Raw genomic sequence first — 21,273 nt, forward strand, 5'->3', positions numbered from 1 at the left:
CTATATTATATTACATTATTTTCTATTTATTACATATATATCTATATGGGCTGCAAGTGGTGGCTCACACCTGTAATCCCAGAACTTTGGGAGGCTGTGGTGGGACGATCACTTGAGCCCAGGAGTTCAAGAGCAGCCTGGACAACATGGCTAGTCCCCACATCTACAAAAAATACAAAAATTAGCCCTGTGTGGAGGTGTGCATCTGTAATCCCAGCTACTTGGGTGGCTGAGGTGGGAGAATCTCTTGAGCCCCAGGAAGGCAGAGGTTGCAGTGAGCTGTGATCATGCCACTGAACTCCAGCTGGGACCACAGAGTGAGACCCTGTCTCAAAAACATAAAACAAAACAAAAAAAAATATGACTGTGTATATTTGAAGTTTACATCATAATGCTATTGGATACCCATAGATGTGTAGATACATACAGAACCACAGTAGATAAGGAGGATGAACAAGTCTAGAGATGTAATATATGACATGAGGAATAAAGTTAAAATTATATTGTGTTAGGGTTTTTTGTTACATAAATAGATTTTAGCTGCTCTAGTCCCACAAAAAAAGTAACCAGGTGAGATGATAGATATATTAACCGACTTCACTGTAGTAACCATTACACTGTCTGTATGTATCTAATTTTTTTGATTGTTTGTTTTTTAAGTTTCACTCTGTTGCCCAGGCTGGAGTGCAGTGGCCCGATCTCCGCTCACTGCAACCTTTGCCTCCCAGGTTCAGGTGATTCTCCTGCCTCATCCTCCCCAGTTGTTGGGATTACAGGTGCATGCCAACACACCTGGCTAATTTTTGTATTTTTAGTAGAGTCGAGGTTTCACCATGTTGGTGGGGCTGATCTTGACCTCAAGTGATCTGCCCACCTCGGCCTCCCAAAGCGCTGGAATTACAGGGCAGGGATTAATATTTTTAACAGATTTTAAATTGCCTGAAGTCCTTTCTTTCCATGTGTGTATTTCCTGTAAATTTCTTGAGGTTGCTGTAACTGCGTGGCATTCATTCATCTCCTCCTGGCTATGATGTGCTTTATGATTATTGAGATTTTGTGGTCTTGCAATGTTTGGGTACCTAGATTGGACTTTGAGTCTTCATTTTTCTGTGAAGGAAACTGAAGTGGAGAGAAGGATGTGGCTCTTGAGGTGACCCAGTACCCGGGAGCACCAACAATGACTTGTGCCGGGAAGTTGTAGTCATGGCCTTGGAATTTCCTTCTGAGCCACACAACAGCCTGGGTCAGAGGTCAGATCATGAGGGGCTGCTGTCCCGCATCCGACATCCTCAGGGTGTCCTGTGGTTTAAGGGACCGTGGACGTGCTGTCAGCGGTAAGTCACTGGGTAGGGCCTTGGCTTTTGAAATCTAAATTGTCTGTCTGATGACTAAGTTTTAAAGGATAGCATTTCAGGTGGTTTGGGGAGTATTGGTAATTGTCCTAACTGAAGCATATCTTGGAAGGTTAATTCTTTGTTTTGTGCAATTCTAGTGAGTCATTAATATTGCTGATTTTATTGTCTTGTAAATTTATTGTCTCAAAAATGAATATCAGAAACAACTTGGTGGCTTGCTTTTCACAGGGACGTCAACGAGTAGGCAATTGGTAACTAGACTAAAATAATTTTTTGGCAGGCCTGTGACCATCTCACTGAACAGCTCTCCTCCCTCACCGTACCCTCCCTCAGCCCCGCCCCACAGTGTCTGCCCTGTAATAGTTTCAGTGTAAATTAGCCTCAGGAAACTAAGAGAATACATGTGTCAAGTGACTATTTTTTAGTTTTTGTTTTAAAAAACACATTTTTTTTCTGGGCTCAGGATCAGTTTGCACAACTGCATTATATTTCTATAAAAATGCTCTAGGCCAGGCACGGTGGCTCATGCTTGTAATCTCAGTACTTTGGGAGGCTAAGGTGGGGAGGGTCACTGGAGTCCAAGAATTTACATAGCGAGACGTGTCTCTACAAAAAATAAACACAGTTAGCTGGGCATGGTGGTGTGTGCCTGTAGTCCCAGATAGGAGGCTGAGGTGGGAGGATCGCTTGATCCTGGGAGGTTGAAGCTGCAGTGAGCTGTGATAGCACCAACGCACTCCAGCCTAGGAGACAGAGCAAAACTCTGTCTATAAAAATAAATAAAATAAAATAAAATAAAATAAAATAAAATAATAAAATAAAATAAAATAAAATAAAATATAAAATAAAGCCTGATAATATCTACCTCCTGCCTTACAAGGACTATGGGTTTGACACATATCAAGTATTTCCAAAACCATACAACTGATAATAATTAACAGCTAACATGATGAGTATATACTTTGTACCAGGTACAGCACTAAGAAATTGCCAAACATTAGTTAATTTAATAATTGCAGGATTCCTAAGAGGTAGAAGCTGTTTTATCCCTCTTCTACAGTCAAGGAACAAGGCTTAAAAAGATGAAGTAAGCTGGGCGTGGTGGATCACTCCTGTAATTCTAGTGCTTGTGTGGGAGGCTAAGGCAGGAGAATCAGTTGAGCCCAGGAGGTTGAGGCTGCAGTGAGCCAAGATCATACCATTGCACACCAGCCTGGGCAACAGAGCAAGACCCTTTCTCAAAAAAATAAATAAAAACCAAAATGAAACAAAAACCTTCTAAATAGTGGAGCTAGGATTCTTTCTTCTCAGCTCCTCCTGCACAGGCATATACCATGGCATAGAAATTATTTTGCAGGCCAGGTGTGGTGGCTCACCCCTGTAATCCCAGCATTTTGGGAGGCCAAGGCGGGTGGATCACCTGAGCTCAGGGGTTCGAGACCAGCCTGGCCAACACGGTGAAACCCCCATCTCTACTAAAAATACAAAAAATTAGCCGGGCATTGTTGCGGGTACCTGTAATCCCAGCTACTCGTGAGGCTGAGGCAGGAGAATCGCATGAACTCAGGAGGCAGAGGTTGCAGTGAGCCGTGATTGCACCACTTCACTCCAGCCTGAGCGACAGAGGGAGACAGTGTCTCAAAAAAAAAAAAAAAAAAAAAAAAAAAAAAAAAAATTATTTTGCAAAGGGCAAGAAAGAAAAGGAAGAAAGAGGACATCAACAAGTGGCTAAACCAAAAAGACAGAGGAAAGAAAGGTGGTATGTTGAGAAAAAGGTGATAGGAAGCAATATATGCAAATAGGGTTGACTTTGTTTTGAATTCAAAGAGCAACTATTCTTAGTAAGACATATTTGGTTTTCTTTTCTTTTTTTTTTTTTTGACTCAAAATGTTTACACTGTCTTTAAGAAATGGCTTTGCTATGGTGGGGAATGGTGGCTCATGCCTGTAATCCTAGCACTTTGGGAGGCCAAGGCAGGAGGATCACGTGAGGCCAGGAGTTCAAGACCAGCCTAGCCAACATGGTGAAACCCCATCTCTACTAAAAATACAAAAATTAGCCGAGCATGTTGGCAGGCACCTGTAATCCCAGCTACTCGGGAGGCTGAGGCAGGAGAATCGCTTGAACCTGGGAGGCAGAGGTTGCAGTGAGCCGAGATCGTGCCACTGCACTCCAGCCTGGGCAATAAAATGAGACTCCATCTCACAAATAGAGAGAGAGAGAGAAAAGACTTTGCCAAACCTTAAATTCTATTACCTTCCGTGTCCCTGTGTGGTGTGGGCAGCAGAATGTTCCGAAGTTGCTGTCCTATGACTGTTTCCAATCTAAGCCTAAACCAGAAAAATTAAATTCCAACTCTGATCTGGGTACCCTGCACCTCTCCATATTACAAGGCATCCTGAAATCACCATTTGTTATTGCTTGTTATTTTAGTAAGGCCTCATAACGGAGACTCCCCTGCTACATATGAACAATTATTCCTTCTGCCTTTAATAATATATCAGGCTATTGTAGACAAATACACTAAAAAATATATATTTATAAATCCCTCTTTCCAAAATCTGATCTGCACTCTCAAAAGTACTTCTGATCAAAACAAAATGGACTTCCCATTAATTCTACTTTTTTTTTTTTTAGGAATACGGTCTCACTCTGTTGCCCAAGCTGGAGAGCAGTGGCAGGATCATAGCTCACTGCAGCCAACAACTCCTGGGCTCAAGCAGTCCTCCTGCCTCAGCCTCTGGAGTAGATGGGGCTACAGGTGTGCACCCCACGCCTGGCTAATTTTTTAATTTTTTTGTAGAGATGGGGTCTTGCTCTGTTGCCCAGGCTGGTCTCAAACTCCTGGCCTCAAAGGATCCTCCCTCCTTGGCCTCCCAAAGAGTTGAGATTATAGTCATGAGCCACTGAGTTTAGCCTGGCTTCCCATTAATTCTGTCTGCAGGGTGAGAATGTGTCAGGTGTTCAGTCTTAAGTATTCTGGCTCATGTGACAACTCATTGTCATTTGTCTATTAATATTTGATTTTATATGTTAAAAAGATAGTCAATCTAAAATTTGCTGGGAAAGAAACTGCTCGTTCTCCATTTCCTATGCCTGACCTCAAATAGGGTCATTCATCTTTCTAGATAAAGTTTCTTTTTTACACTTTTTTAACTGAAAAAACAAAGGTAACATGTTAAGTCATATTTGGGTGAGATGGAGTGGCGTAAACCACCCAGAAGCCTAATACCATTGCACATCTACTCCTATATTTTTGTTTTTGCCTCTTAATCCCTGTCCACGTGCATGACAATTAGGATACATGTCACTTATTTTTTTATTTTATTTTTTGAGACAGTCTCACTGTCACCCAGGCTAGAATACAGTGGCGCAATCTTGGCTCACTGCAACCACCACCTCCTGGGTTCAAGCAATTCTAGTGCCTCAGCCTCCCAAGTAGCTGGGACTACAGGTACGCACCACCATGACTGGCTAATTTTTTTTTGTATTTTTAGTAGAGACGGGGTTTTGCCATGTTGCCCAGGTTGGTCTCGAACTCCTGAGTTCAGGCAATCCACCTGCCTCGGCCTCCCAAAGGGCTAAGATTACAGGCGTGAGCCACCATGCCAGGCCAGGATACTTATCAATGATAGTCTGCTGTGGTCACTGAAGCTAGTATCATAAATGTGTTTACATGTTTCTGCACAGTCTTCATGTCAGAATGTACCTTAGCAGCAAAGTTGGATAAATTGGGGCAGACACTTCACTTTCAAAATAACACTTTTTCATATTTCCTTTAGAATCACAGGGCACTTGGCAGGCCTCTGCGTAGGCTAGAATTGTATCGTAGCAAGGCAGTTGATTATTGGAATGGTTGCCAGTTGACATCTATGAGAAGCCTTGTTCTCTAAAGGATTTCCTTTGAGGGTGATGCCAGGGTTCCAGTAGTGTCTGAACAGCTGGAAATGAAAAAAAAATGAAACAAAACAAAACAAATCCAAGGGAAAGCAGTATTATTTCACAATTTTTAGTATTGTGCCTGGCAAGACAGACAAAGCTACAGATGTCAATTCTTTCTATGTACACACCCAGAATGGTGAAGTTTTCTGAACTGATGATAAGAACAGGATACTCTAATCTTACTTGAGTATGGAACAACAGGCAGGTGCTCCCTTTTGAAAAATAAACCACAGCAGTGCTGTCCAAAGAAAGCTGTACCTTCAAAAACATGATGATTCAAAGGTGAGTCTGTTTAGACCCTTCTCTGTGCCGACTGTTTGCAGAGACATTTTGCTTTCTACAGGGAGGCATTAAAATACGGAGCATGTTTGTAAATTTCCCAGGAATTACTGTGAGAAAAGGAAAGAAATTGGAAGACCTAGGGTGGATACTAACATCATGATAAATAGTTACTTCCTTAAATTTCTGAGCAGATAAGGTGAGATTGTTTTATGTAATGAGGATTATTTTTTTCAGATGAAAATGAGAACCTCAGGGAAGACCTTTAAGTGTGAGTGTGAACTTTGTGAGCTTGGAAATATTTCAAGAAAATGATACATTTCATCTTCTTTATTACTGCGATTAAAACTTTATTTGATCCAATAATGTCTTTCAGATACCAGTTTGTTTTCATAAAATGTATTAGACTGTGATTGAGTAACTCAAGAGCATGTTTGTACCCTTAACCTTTTATGATAAAAAGAAGCTCAAAACTGTTTTATAGATGCAGAAAACAAACAGCATTTCTTTCTTAAAACTCTCCCCTGTTCTCAGTCGAGACTTTTCTCAAATCTATGATTAAAGTTTTAAAAGAATTTAACATAACTTTCTGGATGTGATACCATTTTCCTTCTTAAAACTTTTACTCTCTTGACCTTAGGTTCTTTCCAATGAGAACTGAATCTGTGTAGCTCGAAAATTTTATCTAAAGTACCTGTGCAATTGCTATTATCTGCCATATTGAAACTTGAAATTAACATTTCTAGTGTACTTTTCTGATGAAGGAATCATTTATACATGTTGGTATAGCAGCAGCTATTTCAGTCTAATTGAAAATTGTAATGGCTTTCATTGAACTTAGGGAATGATTGAAAGGAAGCGGATGGGTTTTTAAAAATTAAGTCAATCAGTGAAGATGCTTACTCTGTGCAAGGTTGATGGATTCTAATAGGACCTGAGCCCGTTTTCCCACTAAGGCAATTAACACCTGAAGTTAGGAGTTCAACGGGTGAATAAGGACTTTGCAAATGTCCACAGCTGCCTGCTTTGACCTGTACATGCGGAATGGCAAGACTTTGGATTGAAGTTTTTCCTCTGTTTTTAATCTGTTCACTGGAGTGTTTAGGAGTATGTGAAACTTTTCTTGATTTTTCTCAGAGCTGGGGGCTGCTGAGTCATTGTTACAACTCAGAATCAAGAGACATTGAAATTAGCCCCCATGTAAGCAGGACATGCTATGTTGATTGAGATCCCAAAACAAGGAAAACCTGACTTGATGGAAATACGGGATGACTTCTTTTGAGGAAGGAATAAGATAATTTTCTCATAGGATTTCATGACAGCTTTGGATATGTTGGTGATAAGTGAATAATCCCTGTTGAACCAGAAGAGAAGAGACTGTCTTTTCTTGTTATTTATTTGATCTTTCCCTACCTGCAAATACATTGGGGGTTAGGGCTTCACCATATGAGTTTTAGGGGAGCACAATCCAGTCCATAACTCCCGGTCTCCAGGAGCTCAGCGTGGAGGAGAGGGTCACGAAGGACGCAGGATGGCTGGCCACTGAGTGGGACTGAGCCGTGAGTGCAGTAGGCACCTTCGGCCCGCGACTGTGCCACCAACTGCTTCCATTTGCAGAGACGCTCATTCTCGTCAGGATCGCAGTTCCAAACCTAACAGGCCTTGAGAAATGTCAGCGTTATTCTAGCCTGGAGAGTTGGTACGTCCCGTGGCGCGTAAGAGAAACGAGACTGCTCTGTAGTCCCAGCTACTGAGGAGGCTGAGGTGGGAGTATCGCTTGAGCCTGGGAAGTGGAGGTTGCAGTGAGTTAAGATCGTATCGCTGCACCCCAGCCTGGACAACAGAGCAAGACTCTGTCTAAAAAAAAATTAAATTAAACAAGAGCTCCCTTAGGGCCAGGCACTGTGCTAAGTGTGTAAAGGCAAGATTGTGTCTCATCTGAGACTGTCTTTTTTATCTTTCCTCGAGGAAAGGTTTATGAGAAGGACCCTCATGGCTGGACAAGGAGACAAGGCCAGGATCTGCTCATGTGCCCCCTTTCTTTAGATCTGCTTAAAGTGGCCAGTTAGCCACTAAATACAGGGGAAAAGGACTGTATTTAGTGGGGACTGTAGAGTCATATAAAATAGGCATTGAGCTCTCTAAAGGAGTTCCTCTAAAGAAATACAAGGAAGGAAACTTATGTGTCATCTGGTCCAGAGAGTAGTGTTGGAGCTATTTCATACTAGCCTGGGAGAGCCAATTGCGACATTTTCAGGACTGTGGGGTGCCAATTGTAAAGCATAGCCATTGTTAAAATGAAATTATATACACATGCTTAAACACATGGTGTTAACAAACAAAGATAATAAAAATCTATCCCTTCCTAATTATTTTTACGGCACTTAACTGTTTTCCATGAGCTTAAGGTTATGTTTGTCTATCATATCTGTATGTTGGAATTACTAGCAGTGTTGCCATGACAGTAGCTTGAAATCAGACACAGCGAAGGTATTTAGAGTGCAGCAAGACAATTTATGGTTAGGACAGTCACCAGTTGACATCCATGAGAAGCCTTGTTCTTCAAAGGATTTCCTTTGAGGGTGATGCCAGGCTCCAGCAAATGCTACAAATCAGGCTTTTTCCTTCCAGAAAGCCAGTTGTTAAACATTCAGCAGCAGCCCACTGGGCTCAGCCCATTTATTTTTGGACATGAGACAGGGGCATGGAGACGAACGGTAACTTGTCCAGAGTCCTGCAGCCCCTTGTAACCAGCAGGACCAAGACTAGACTTGGGTCTCCCAGGCTTTCTGTTATACCACTCAGAGATTTCAGTCCTGAAAGTCACAAGAGATGGGGTTGGATTTGCCTGTGGACTCTTATCGCCAGTGCTTTTCTGTTATTGGTGACAGCGCTGTAGGGAATCAGGTCACACACAAGAAGGGGGCTGATTAACTAACACAGAAATCAAATTCATTGCCAGGTGGGTGGTCATCTGCTTTCTGGTTACCAGCAAGTGGGATAAATGAAGAGGAGGCAGAGATTGGATCCTGAGCTCTGTCCCTAACACATGCGGGTACAGTTATTGAATGGAAGAATAAGTGAAGAATGAACAACACGCACCACCCCTGAGAATATGTTATATATGTATTTGCTAATTAATTTTACATCTCCCTCATTAGAATATAAGCTCCATGAGGATGGGGACTTTGTCTCGTGTGCCATGGTACACCCAGCTCCCAGAAAAGTACCTGGCATGTAGAAAGTGCTCAACTGATATTTTCTTTCTTTTTTTTTTTTCGAGAGGGAGTTTTGCTCTTGTTGCCCAGGTTGGAGTGCAGTGATGTGATCTCGGCTCACTGCAACCTCCACCTCCTGGGTTCAAGAGATTCTCCTGCCTCAGCCTCCCAAGTAGCTGAAATTACAGGTATGCACCACCACACCCGGCTAATTTTGTATTTTTAGTAGAGATGGGGTTTCTCCATGTTGGTCAGGCTCCAGGTTGGTCTCAAACTCCTGACCTCAGGTGATCCACCCACCTCGGCCTCCTAAAGTACTGGGATTACAGGCGTGAGCCACCGTGCCCAGCCTCAATAGATATTTTTGAATGAATGAATGAACTGATCCTTCCAACTCCTGGCGTTATACCGTGCCGACTCCCAGAGGAAGTTTTACCCAGAGGAATATGCCTGGCAGAGTGCAGCGTCAGTGACCCTCTAACCCTTTGTCTGGCTGCTAGACTCTCAGTGACTACCATTTCTCTTCCCTCTTAGATGACGGAGGGCCGCCGATGTCAAGTACATCTTCTTGATGATAGGAAGCTGGAACTCCTAGTACAGGTAAATTGCTTTTGGTCAACTTTCTGAGTTTCTTTGGTGACTGATGTGGTTTCAGACCTTGATCCAGCTGGGGGTGAAGGGGGATTTGGTAAACTGTTTTTAAATCTCTGTTAATATCTGTGAGAGAATGACTAGGACCCACCAGGATGTTTTGTGTGTGTGCTATTTTGGTTGTGTCTGTACACCAGCCTAAGGCATCCAAGGCCAGAGGTACCCTACTCTATTGCTACAAATTTCTAGAAAAGGAAATTCCATAATGCCATTAGCTATTCTTTCTGCCTGGAAGGAGTTAACTACAATGTAACCTAAATAACTCTTCCTGTAACTAAAATTGATTTAGTCTTCCTTGCTCAGAGGGGATAGAAAAAGGTTTGGTTCTTTTTGTTTGTTTTTTAGTCTTGTTTTGTTTTGAGACAGAGTCTGGCTCTTGTTGCCCAGACTGAAGTGCAGTGGCACGATCTCAGCTCACCGCAACCTCTGCCTCCCAGGTTCAAGCGATTCTCCTGCCTCAGCCTCCCAAGTAGCTGGGACTACAGGCATGTGCCACCATTCCCGGCTAATTTTTTGTATTTTTAGTTGAGACGGGGTTTCTCCGTGCTGGTCAGGCTGGTCTCGAACTCCTGACCTCAGATGATCTGCCCGTCTCGGCCTCCCAAAGTGCTGGGATTATAGACGTGAGCCACTGTGGCTGGCCTAAAGGTTTGTTCTTTTCTTTTCCAGTTGAGATTAAAGAGGAACAATCTCTGTACTCTGTCCTCTTTCTAACTGCTGAGCGACCCCCTTCTTACCCCATCCCATGGGTTGACATTGGCATCACTTGTGAGCATCTGGAGAAACTGAGATGCAGAAAATCAATCAATTCCAACTAAGAACACATCAGTGTCAGCAAAGTTAGAGAAGTAATTGGAATCATAGACCCTCACCTTTTTCAACTTGTTCTTAAACAGACCGTTGTTTGACCCAAAGCTCTAAAGAATGGTGTCTCCCACTCTGACTTAAAAAGTTTACCATTCCAAATCTGTTGTTCAATGCCAATTTTTATTACATTTGCTTGCTGTTTATTCTTAGATATCTATGTCTGGGTCCTAGAGCATTGTATCTCATTCTCTATCACTTTTTGCTGTGAGGAAGCTGCAGTTCATCAGTGGGTTGAGAGGATGCCATCTGCTCATGGGGGAAGAGATGCTACTTCAAAGGGGAAACTCGCATGCAGATACTTTCGTCTCGTGTTGCCTTGTACATGCTGCTTGGAATTGAAAATGTTCAAACTCCTGACTTTGAGTTAATACTTTTAATAGGATTCAAATGATAAAGGCTTTATAAATGCAATATCGGAAACAGAAAATAGGAAAAAGGCTCTTAAGCACATGACACTAACTCAAGTGTGGTTGTCTTTTTGGTGGATTTCTTTCCAGCATTTTTCATATTTATATTTCTTGCATGGCTGTAATCATAGTACATGTATAATTCTACATATCTTATTTTTCCTTTTCCACTTACCATTGTCTTTCACTAACATTTTCTAAGTTACTGTAAATTGTCATTCTCCTGAACAGCTGCATAAATTCTGGAAATTGATATACCATTATTATCTAATCATTTCCCCATTTGAGTATATTTAAGGGATTTAAAAAAATAATTTTCCCACTATTAGAAGTAAATGCTGTGATTAACATATCCCTATTTACAGGGTTCTCCTGCATTTTAGATTACGGCTGTTTTAGGCTAGGTTCCGTGGCCTAAAGTCATTAAAAGTCAAATTTGTGGTTTGAATTTGGAAGAATGAGGCAATAAAGGGAAACCATCAAATTGAGTGAGATCTCGTTAATTAGCAGAATCATTAATTGAGAAACATTCGAAGCTTCAAATTGCCAAGAGTCAGTATGAAGAGTGTGTAGGTGAGTGGTCTGGTGTATTTTACATGCTTTTCCTGAATCAAAGCTTGGAGGTTTAGAAAGAAGCCACCTTCTGGAATGGGAAATGAGACCTCAAATGGCAGTTTAGAAACTATCTCTTGGCCAGCCTGCTTTCAGAAAAAAATAGATTTAATTACTGATGTGCGCAGTTTGGCAACAGTTATCCTCGACCCTATAAAATCAAGAAAATGTTGAATTAGGCGAACGAGAGAAGTTCATGTTCTTCCCACCGCTTTACAGAACAGGCTTCCCATGTTATTCTCTCTTCCTGGAACACACTCCTTCCCACACCCCCATGCCCTGGACCGGGCTGGTCTCTCTTAGGTCTTTATATCACAACTTGGAAGACACACCCCACCAACGCTTTCCCTGACCCCCTCCGTCTAGTCTGTACTGAGTTTCTTTCTTATGACACGGCCACACCTCGCTGTGACTGGTTGTGTACTTGTTATCACTTCCTGGAGCCCCCGACAGTTTGAGGGCTAGATCTGTGTCTCTATCATGGTGTATCCCCAGTACCTAGCCCAGGGTCAAGCACGTAATGTCACTAATAAAGACTTGTTGAATGAAAGAATGGGCAAACCCTAAGATGCCTTGGCATTACTTCCCCCAAAGACTTCTTGCCAGAGTACCAGTTGCTTCACAGAGGATTTAGCTTAACACACACACACACATACATACACACACACACACACACACACAATCTGTCTATAGATACACACACATTCTACACATTGAGAGATATACACACTACCTATACATAGATAAATACACACACTATTTGTCTATCTAGGCATCGATAGTGCGTGTATCTATGTATAGATGATAGGTAGATAGATGATAGATAGATAGATAGATAGATAGATAGATAGATAGATAGATAGATAGACAGATAGATAGATAGATTGATAGATAGACAGTGTTTGTGTGTGTTAAGCTAAATACATATATATATTTATATTTATATATATGGAAAGATTCTAAATTAATTGCAGAATGGGCTTTAGCAAAACTTGGAGAAACAAAATTAAAACTACTGAATGAAAGGCAGCTTAAATCTATCACTCTTTTTTTCTCCTCTGCAAAATTCTGTTGCCCAGGATTCTATCTGTTGGGCAGTATCCTTTCTAAAGGGAATCTGGATTCTCTAGCTCATCTGGACCCACCTCTAGGTTTTTAATAAAACATTTGACCTAAACTATTTCATATTTTACATTCAGAGAGTGGTAGACTTCAGGTTCATTTATACTTTAGTCATCAAAATATATTAAACACTGAGACTGATATTGTTAAGAATAATTTCAGAACATTTGTAATAAGCCTTAGACAAAGCAATGCCTTTCCTGATCTTTTGACCTGGAGCTGTAGAGACGGGGATGGGTGGAAAAGACACCTGCATTGACCTGACAAGGTTTGTAACATACAGAGTCAGGTTTAGAGCAAGTGTTTCTCTCCCCCAGAGAAGTAAATGGATTTGCATGAGGGTGGCTGACTGAAAGAGATTAATAAGATGGGGCAGATGGGGAAGGTTAGTTTTTAGCCACTATGAGGATAGGAAACTCATCAAAGGCTATACCTCAGATCTTCAGACGCAGGGGAGCTTCTATGGCATCCATGTTGGGCGAGAAAGCTGATGGCATCCAAACCGACTCCCCATTTGCCTCTTGCCAGGAAGATGCAGTAAGCCGACAACCACACAGATAATTTCATGCAGCACTGTAAACTCGGCCACTCCGAGCATAACATTTCCCTTATCTGGGTTGCAGAGAAAAAATGACCGTCATCCTAATGTTTCCTGCTTATTCTATATAGCACTTCGAGATTACCAAGTGAAATCTGTGCTTCCAAATCCTCTATTGCTCTGAGTAGATCACGCGTTACTCACAGTAGGGGAGGGCAAACAGTCAAGAGTGACATACTAGGAATTAATATTCAAGAGGCTCATCCCTAAATCCACAGGTAATTTCCTGACACCCACGTCTTTACCAGGTAGCTCCGTAAGTCCTGAAATTCCACTTAAGAGCAGCTGGAAGGTGACGTGAGCATTCAGCCCCAGAGCATGCCTGCAGCCTTGGTTGTGGACACATGCAGGTTGCATAGACAGATGGCCCTGCAGTTCAGCCCACGGACAGCATCTTCTGCTCTGTCTTCCAAAATTGTTTCCACTAGTTGGAAATGTACTTAAAAAAAGCCTTTATCAGGCCAGATGCGGTGGCTCACACCTGTAATCCCAGCATTTTGGGAGGCCAAGGAGAGTGGATCACTTGATGTCAGGAGTTCGAAACCAGCCTGGCCAACATGGTGAAACCCCGCCTCTACTAAAAATACAAAAAATAAATAAATAAATAACTCAGTGTGGTGGTGCACGCCTATAATCCCAGCTACTCGGGAAGATGAGACAGGAGAATGACTTGAACCTGGGAGGCGGAGGTTGCAGTGAGCCAAGATCACACCACTGCACTCCAGCCTGGGCGGCAGAGCAAGACTTTGTCCCCCACCACCAAAAAAAAAGAAAATAAGCCTTCATCAGAATGAGAGGAGCCACCCTCATCTCAGTCTTGGAACTGCCTCTTCTGGAGGACGCTATAGCCAGATATGGGGGGCAGAGCATTTTTTATGGTCAGCCGAACTCCCCAAGTCTCGTTGTCATATCCTTGCTCCTGGAAAATTATTTTCTTCATTTATTTTCTGACCCAAATGTGTATTTGGGGGAGTATTTTGAGAGCAGAGAAAGGGAAGTGTGCTTTAGCCATAGTGAGAATGATTTAAGTAAGAATTTCTGGACAGTGAGAGTTGCTAGATGGGGTACAGGAAGCCGTTAGTAGGAAAGATTCTGGACCCTTTCTCTTGACCTTCATAAAAATAGAGTGGATTTTCACTAGAATGGAATGGCTGAGGTGTGGCCCTTCCTTATTTGGTTCTCTTGAGGCTTGTGAGACTGCAGATATCCTGTCTCACAGGGAGCCAGCCCAGTGCCAGAAAAACCGATCTGACCTTCTACTGCTAGGCAGGCTTCGTTTCAGTGCCTCTCCCCATCACTTTAGATGAATAGTTGGCCGAATTTCTTCCCCACCCCCATTTTTGGGGTTTTTTGTTTTGTTTTGTTTTGTTTTTGAGAGAGTCTTCCTCTATTGCCCAGGCTAGAGTGCAGTGGTGCAATCTTGGCTCACTGCAACCTCCACTTCCTGGGTTCAAACGGTTCTCCTGTCTCAGCCTCCCGAGTACCTGGGACTATAGGCCTGCACCACCATGCCCAGCTAATTTTGTATTTTTAATAGAGACAGGGTTGTGCCATGTTGACGAGGCTGGTCTGGAATTCCTGACCTCAGGTAACCCGCCCACCACAGCCTCTCACAAAGTGCTGGGATTACAGGCGTGAACCACCACACCTGGCCCCCACTTTTTTTGAGGCAGGGTCTCGCTCTATCAACCAGCTGTGGTGCAGTGGTGCAATTACAGCTCACTGCAACCTCAACCTTCTGGGCTCAAGTGATCCTCTCATCTCAGCCTCTCCAGTAGCTGGGGCTGACAGATGTGCATTACCACGCCCGGCTAATTTTTTAAATTTTTAGAGAGACAGGGTCTCCCTCTGCTGTCCCAACTGGTCTCCAACTCCAGATCCCAAGTGATCTTCCTGCCTTAGTCCTTCTCAAAGTGTTAAGATGGCAGGCGTGAGCCACTGCCAACGCGCCCAGCCCTTCTTCCCTTTGATGATAAGAGCTTTACACATAGGAGTCCTCTCCATCCCCTCAATTCTGCCACAGTGAACCTCGCACTTTGCTTTCTCTAGGGAGCTGCCCCACGATGTGATTCTCCTTTCCAAGTTCCAAGCTGCCCTAGGATTTCCACATCTCTCCCCTCTGACCCAGTCCCTTAATGGCCATTGGCAAGACATTTACAACTGTCCACTGTGTGCAAATAGAGGAACAAAGCGTCCCTATGATTCTGAGAAGTGGAGCAAACTGTGACTAGTCCATGTTTTCTAAGGGAATTAAAGATAGCAGTTAGATTATTGCTGTGTATTACACAGGGCTCATAATCCTGAGAAAGCAACCAAGACAGAAGCATTTGGAAAGATCTAAGCTGCACCTCGTGGTACTGTAGCCACCAGCCACATGTGGCCATTGAGCAAAATGTGGCCAGTGCAAACTGAGATATGTGCAAGCATAAATCACACGCCAGCTGTGTGCAAGCATAAATCACACGCCAGCTGTGAGCAAGTATAAATCACATACTAGCTTGTGAAGACTTCCTATAAAACTTAAGTAAAATGTCTTGTAAATGATTTTTGCCTTGGTGAGTCCGTGTTAAAATGATAATATTTTGGATATATTAAGATAAAATAAATATATAATAAATTTCACCTTTTAACTTTTTAGATATGGCTAAAAAAATCAAAATCTTGGCCGGGTGTGATGGCTCACGCCTGTAATCCCAGCACTTTGGGAGGCCGAGGCGGGCAGATCATGAGGTCAGGAGATCAAGACCATCCTGGCCGACATACTGAAACCTGTCTCTACCAGGCATAGTGGCATGCGCCTGTAGTCCCAGCTACTCGGGAAGCTGAGGCAGGGGAATCACTTGAACCCGTGAGGTAGAAGTTGCAGTGAGTCGAGGTCATGCCACTGCACTCCAGCCCGGCAATAGAGCAAGACTCCATCTCAAAAAAATAAATAAATAAATAAAATCTTATATTGGGCTAACTTTTGTGGCTCACGTTGTATTTCTTTTGGATGGCTATTTCTAGAGCAGCAGGCCCAAACCTTTTTGGCACCAGGGACTGGTTTCATGAAAGACAATTTTTCCACAGATAGGGTGTGGGGGGTATGGTGTCAGGATGATTCAAGCATATTACATTTATTGTGCACTTTATTTCCATGATTACTACATTGTAACATATAATGAAATAATTCTACAACTCACCGTAATGTCAAATCAGTGGGAGCCCTGAGCTTGTTTTCCTGCAACTAGATGGTCCCACATGTGAGTGATGGGCATCTTTTTTTTTTTTTTTTTTTGAGACAGAGTCTTGCTTTGTCACCAGGCTGGAGTGCAGTGGTGCAATCTCAGCTCACTGCAACCTTTGCCTCCTGAGTTCAAGCGATTCTCCTGCCTCAGCCTCCTGAGTGGCTGGGATTACAGGCACGCGCCACCACACCCAACTAATTTTTGTATTTTTAGTAGAGACAGGGTTTCACCATGTTGGCCAGCATGGTCTCAATCTCCTGACCTCATGATCCACCCGCCTCGGCCTCCCAAAGTGCTGAGATTACAGGTATGAGCCACCACGCCTGGCCTAGATTCTTACAAGGAGTGTGCAGCCTAGATCCCTCACGTGTATAGTTCACAGTAGGGTTTGGACTCCTGTGAGAATCTAATGCTGCTGCTGATCTGACAGGAGGCGGGGCTCAGGCAGTAATGCAAGCAATGGGGAGAGGCTATATGTATAGATGAAGCTTCTCTCGCTGCTCATCTCCTGCTGTGCAGCCCCATTCCTAACAGGCCACAGACTGGTGGCCCAGGGGTTGGGGATTCCTGCTATAGAAGATAGAAAACAATTTAAGCTAGAGAAAATATTATGAAGGCAATCAAATTGTTTGGGGTTACCCAGATATAATACTGGACGTTTGGCACAATAATAACTACATTTTACAATTCTTTTTCTTTTTTTTTTGTTTTGTTTTGTTTTGAGACAGAGTCTCACTCTGTCGCCCAGGCTGGAGTGCAGTGGCGTAATCTCTGCTCACTGCAACCTCTGCCTCCTGGGTTCAAGTGATTCTCCCACCTCAGCCTCCAGAGTTGCTGGAATTACAGGCACCCGCCATCATGCCCAGCTAATCTTTGTGTGTTTGTAGAGATGGGGTTTCACTGTGTTGGCCAGGCTTCTCTTTAACTCCTGATCTCAGGTGATCCACCTGCCTTGGCCTCCCAAAGTGCTAGGATTACAGGCATGAGCCACTACACCTGGCCTACAATTCTTTATAGAATTTATATGGAGCATATCTTATTTAATCCTCACAGTAACTGTGTAAAGTAGGTGCCAAGCAAACAGAAATTCAGAAAGATTAAATAACTTGCTCAAGGTCGCATAGCTAGTTAAGTATAGGTAGCTTGAGCATAGGTCCTCTGATACTATAGCCCATTCTCTTTTCACTGCACCATAACCAGTATATATAATAAAAGCCCAAGATATGATCTATTAATAGTTCACCTGGAACATGCTCCTCCGCCAGCCCCTGACACCAGAGCTGTGAACGATGCAACCAAAGACTTCAAACCTTATCTCAGGTCTGCAACTGAAGATGGGCTTACCCAGGTCATTTCATTCCTTTGAACTCACTTCCTAACCTATCTGGGAAAGCCTGAAACATGTGACACATCCTCATGAAGGACTTGCGTGTCATGCATAAGTCTCGGGCTAGCAGGTGCGGAAGAAACTTCCACAGCAGTGGATGAAATAATGGTTGCCTTCCTGTCACTTTCCTCTGTCTGACAGCGATGCTGGTGATATCCTATCTTAAAGGTCAAGTACATTAAGATGGGCTGTCAGTAAAATAGCATTGAGGGCAAGTAAATAGTCTGGCCTATTATGGGCTAGAAAAAAAAATGTATGACTTTTTAAAAATCTAGAACTGTAAGACACATGCACACGTATGTTTATTGCGGCACTATTCACAATAGCAAAGACTTGGAACCAACCCAAATATCCAACAACAATAGACTGGATTAAGAAAATGTGGCACATATACACCATGGAATACTATGCAGCCATAAAAAATGATGAGTTCGTGTCCTTTGTAGGGACATGGATGAAATTGGAAAACATCATTCTCAGTAAACTATCGCAAGGACAAAAAACCAAACACTGCATGTTCTCACTCATAGGTGGGAATTGAACAACGAGAACTCATGGACACAGGAAGGGGAACATCACACTCCGGCGACTGTTGTGGGGTGGGGGGAGAGGGGAGGGACAGCATTAGGAGATATACCTAATGCTAAATGACGAGTTAATGGGTGCAGGAAATCAACATGGCACATGGATACACATGTAACAAACCTGCACATTGTGCACATGTACCCTAAAACCTAAAGTATAATTAAAAAAAAAAAAATCTAGAACTGTAATAGCCTTACATAAAATAGGTGAATAAACTTGGGTTCTCTTTTTTTTGAGATGGAGCCTTACTCTGTCACCCAGGCTGGGGTGCAATGTTGCAATCTCGGCTTACTGGCTTATTGCAACCTCCGCCTCCTGGGTTCAAGCAATTCTCCTGCCTCAGCCTCCTGGGTTCAAGTGCTTCTCCTGCCTCAGCCTTCTGAGTAGCTGGGATTACAGGCACCTGCCACCACCCCAAGCTTATTTGTTTATTTTTAGTAGAGGCGGGATTTCACCATGTTGGCCAGGCTGGTCTCGAACTCCTGACCTCAGGTGATCCACCCACCTCAGCCTCCCAAATGCTGGGATTACAGGTATGAGACACTGCGCCCAGCCTAAACTTGGATTCTCTATGCACGGGTGCACACCCATGTTTATATTCACCCTCATAGCCCAGCCTTAGCAACTTCTGTGGTTAATGATATTCTTCTGCAAAAATGCAAGAGATGGCCAGGTGCTGTGGCTCATGCCTGTAATCCCAACACTTTGGGAGGCCGAGGCGGGTGGGTCACCTGAGGTCGGGACTTTGAGACCAGCCTGACCAACATGGTGAAAGCCCGTCTCTACTAAAAATACAAAATTAGCCAGGCATGGTGGTGCATGCTTGTATGCCAGCTACTAGGGAAGCTGAGGCAGGAGAATCCCTTGAACGTGGGAGTTGGAGGTTGCAGTGAGCCAAGATCGCACCATTGCACTCTAGCCTGGGCAACAAGAGTGAAACTCCATCTCAAAAAAAGAAAAAAATGCAGGAGATTGTCTTCTACCAAGTAAAGCGGGAATCCCCCTCAAAATGCATGTTGCCAAGCAGAGAATACAGAGTTGATTCCATATCTTCCCAACTGAGCAGTGTGGGCAGGTGGGCTCATTGTGGTCTGCCTGCTGGGCCATCTACCAAGGCGTGCTCCAGGTCTGCCATGTGCTCCTGTCTGGTCTGAATCCACCAGGAGTTACTGTCACAGCCAAGGGCTGGGAAGGCGTGTGCAGAAGCTGGGAGCAGACAGAGGGACTCAGTGTTATGAACCTTCTGTCCGGGACCTCCCAGGCCACCAGGCCACCTCCTAAAACAAGAGCCAAAGGGGTTCAGGCAACCCCACTTTGGGCTGACCTCACACCTCACTGTAATCCCATCATCATTTATTAGGCTCCTCTCTGCAAAGCTGGGCACTCCACCAAATGAGCAAAACAGATGTCTTCCCAGCCCCCAGGGGTGGCTGATAATATTTAATATTTGAAAAGCACATGGTGAAGAAAGACGTGGTAAGATATAGAGCACAGACAGATAACGCAATGGTAAATCTATTTGTAATCAAAAACGCATTGAGTGATGCAGAGGAATAAGAAATAGTCCATAAAATATACTCTTGGGGAGCACAAGCAGCTAAGTCGTTTCCCCCTTGGTGAGGAGGGAGGAGACACGATCCATCTTCTTTCTTCAGCCAAGGCCTTTGTGGAAAAGTTGGTGAGCTTTCCTTCAGCCCTGGTTAGAACAAAGGGGAATTCCAGTCTCCCCGAGAGGCTGTGAGAGAGGACTGAGCATCAGGATACAGCAGGTTGATGCGATCATCTAGGGAACCACCTGCCCCGTATACACACACACACACACACACACACACACACACACAAACACACACACCCAGGTGCTGGTTGAGGAGAGGAGAAGAGACCATTCCCTTCTCCCCAGCCTAATGGGTCCACGCTGCCGGTTGCCTGGCAACATCCCTTCTTTGCGCCCCTGCCCCCCTCCGCCTTCTTCCTGGACCACCTCCATGTCTGTGCCCCTTGTCCCTTTGATGCCAATTTTAACCTGTTGTAAAATGTATTCATTGAAACCATTTGAAATTGCCAATATTTGGCAGACTTTATCCTGCTAAGAGGACAATTTCATGTGGCTCAAACGTGAAGGGAGAGAGAAAAAAGGGGAGGGAAGACTTAGCCCTCCAGAACATTGCAGGCGGTTGTTTCTTTTACTACTGAGTTATTTTTCTATGATATCTTCACAAAATCCTTTCCACGTCTTCCCTGTGGTGCCCCATAGGAGACTCTGTGCAGATGGGAGCCTCAGGATAGGACATTAAACTACACGCTCCTAGTTTCTGTCTCTCTGCTAAGGGGGAATAAGAAGGGATTGGGGAGATGAAAACAAACTCAACTCACAATGCAGTTCTGCAAAATGCAAACAATTGTATTTACAGGGGAAAGGCACACATGTGTGCACACACCTCTATGTAGAGCATAAGGATAGGGTAACAGGGACCCAAGGGGTAACAAATCTGTGGCTGTCATCGTTTTTGTTAATCCATAACTCACAGTTTGATTTGGGGCACATTGCTTAATTCAAGTACTTGCTTTTTTGGTAAATATTTACTATTTGTCTACCACTGTGCTACACAGATCTAAGCATCCCTTTTTTTGGGTTAGGAGTTCCCGTCTAGAGGTGGTCAATGATTATTATGGTTGCAGAACTTTTTACAAGTCCAGGAGTGGCCGGTTCTTCCATTTCCTAGAATGGGCTGAGTGTTCTTCCTCAGCTCTGCTATGCCTGGAATGGCTTCCCTTCTCCACACATCCCACCCACTGGACCCTGTCCTTTCTTGTAAGGGGATCCAGGAGGACATGAGGAGGCAGATTTACTCATCTGGCAGCCTCTGCTGCAACTTGTCCCATCCAGTGGAAGGAAGGAAGGAAGGGAGGAAGGAAGGGAGGGAGGAAGGAAGGGAGGGAGGAAGGAAGGGAGGGAGGGAGGAAGGAAGGGAGGGAGGGAGGAAGGGAGGGAGGAAGGGAGGAAGGAAGGGACGAAGGGAGG

General features: G+C 43.8%; 1 protein-coding gene across 3 annotated transcripts in view; it reads left to right on the plus strand.

The window, feature by feature from the left end:
- The window catches only part of FRMD4A (FERM domain containing 4A), a 692,562-nt gene that overhangs the window by 469,363 nt on the left and 201,926 nt on the right, over positions 1 to 21,273 (plus strand). For all 3 annotated transcript variants that reach the window (XM_032158219.2, XM_058431644.1, XM_058431642.1), the window contains one exon: positions 9,330 to 9,395. In XM_032158219.2, coding sequence (XP_032014110.1) covers positions 9,330 to 9,395 — 66 coding nt within the window. The remainder of the gene's footprint in view (positions 1 to 9,329; positions 9,396 to 21,273) is intronic.

This window comes from Hylobates moloch, unplaced genomic scaffold, assembly GCF_009828535.3.
Source record: "Hylobates moloch isolate HMO894 unplaced genomic scaffold, HMol_V3 SCAFFOLD_2, whole genome shotgun sequence".
Lineage (NCBI taxonomy): Eukaryota > Metazoa > Chordata > Mammalia > Primates > Hylobatidae > Hylobates > Hylobates moloch.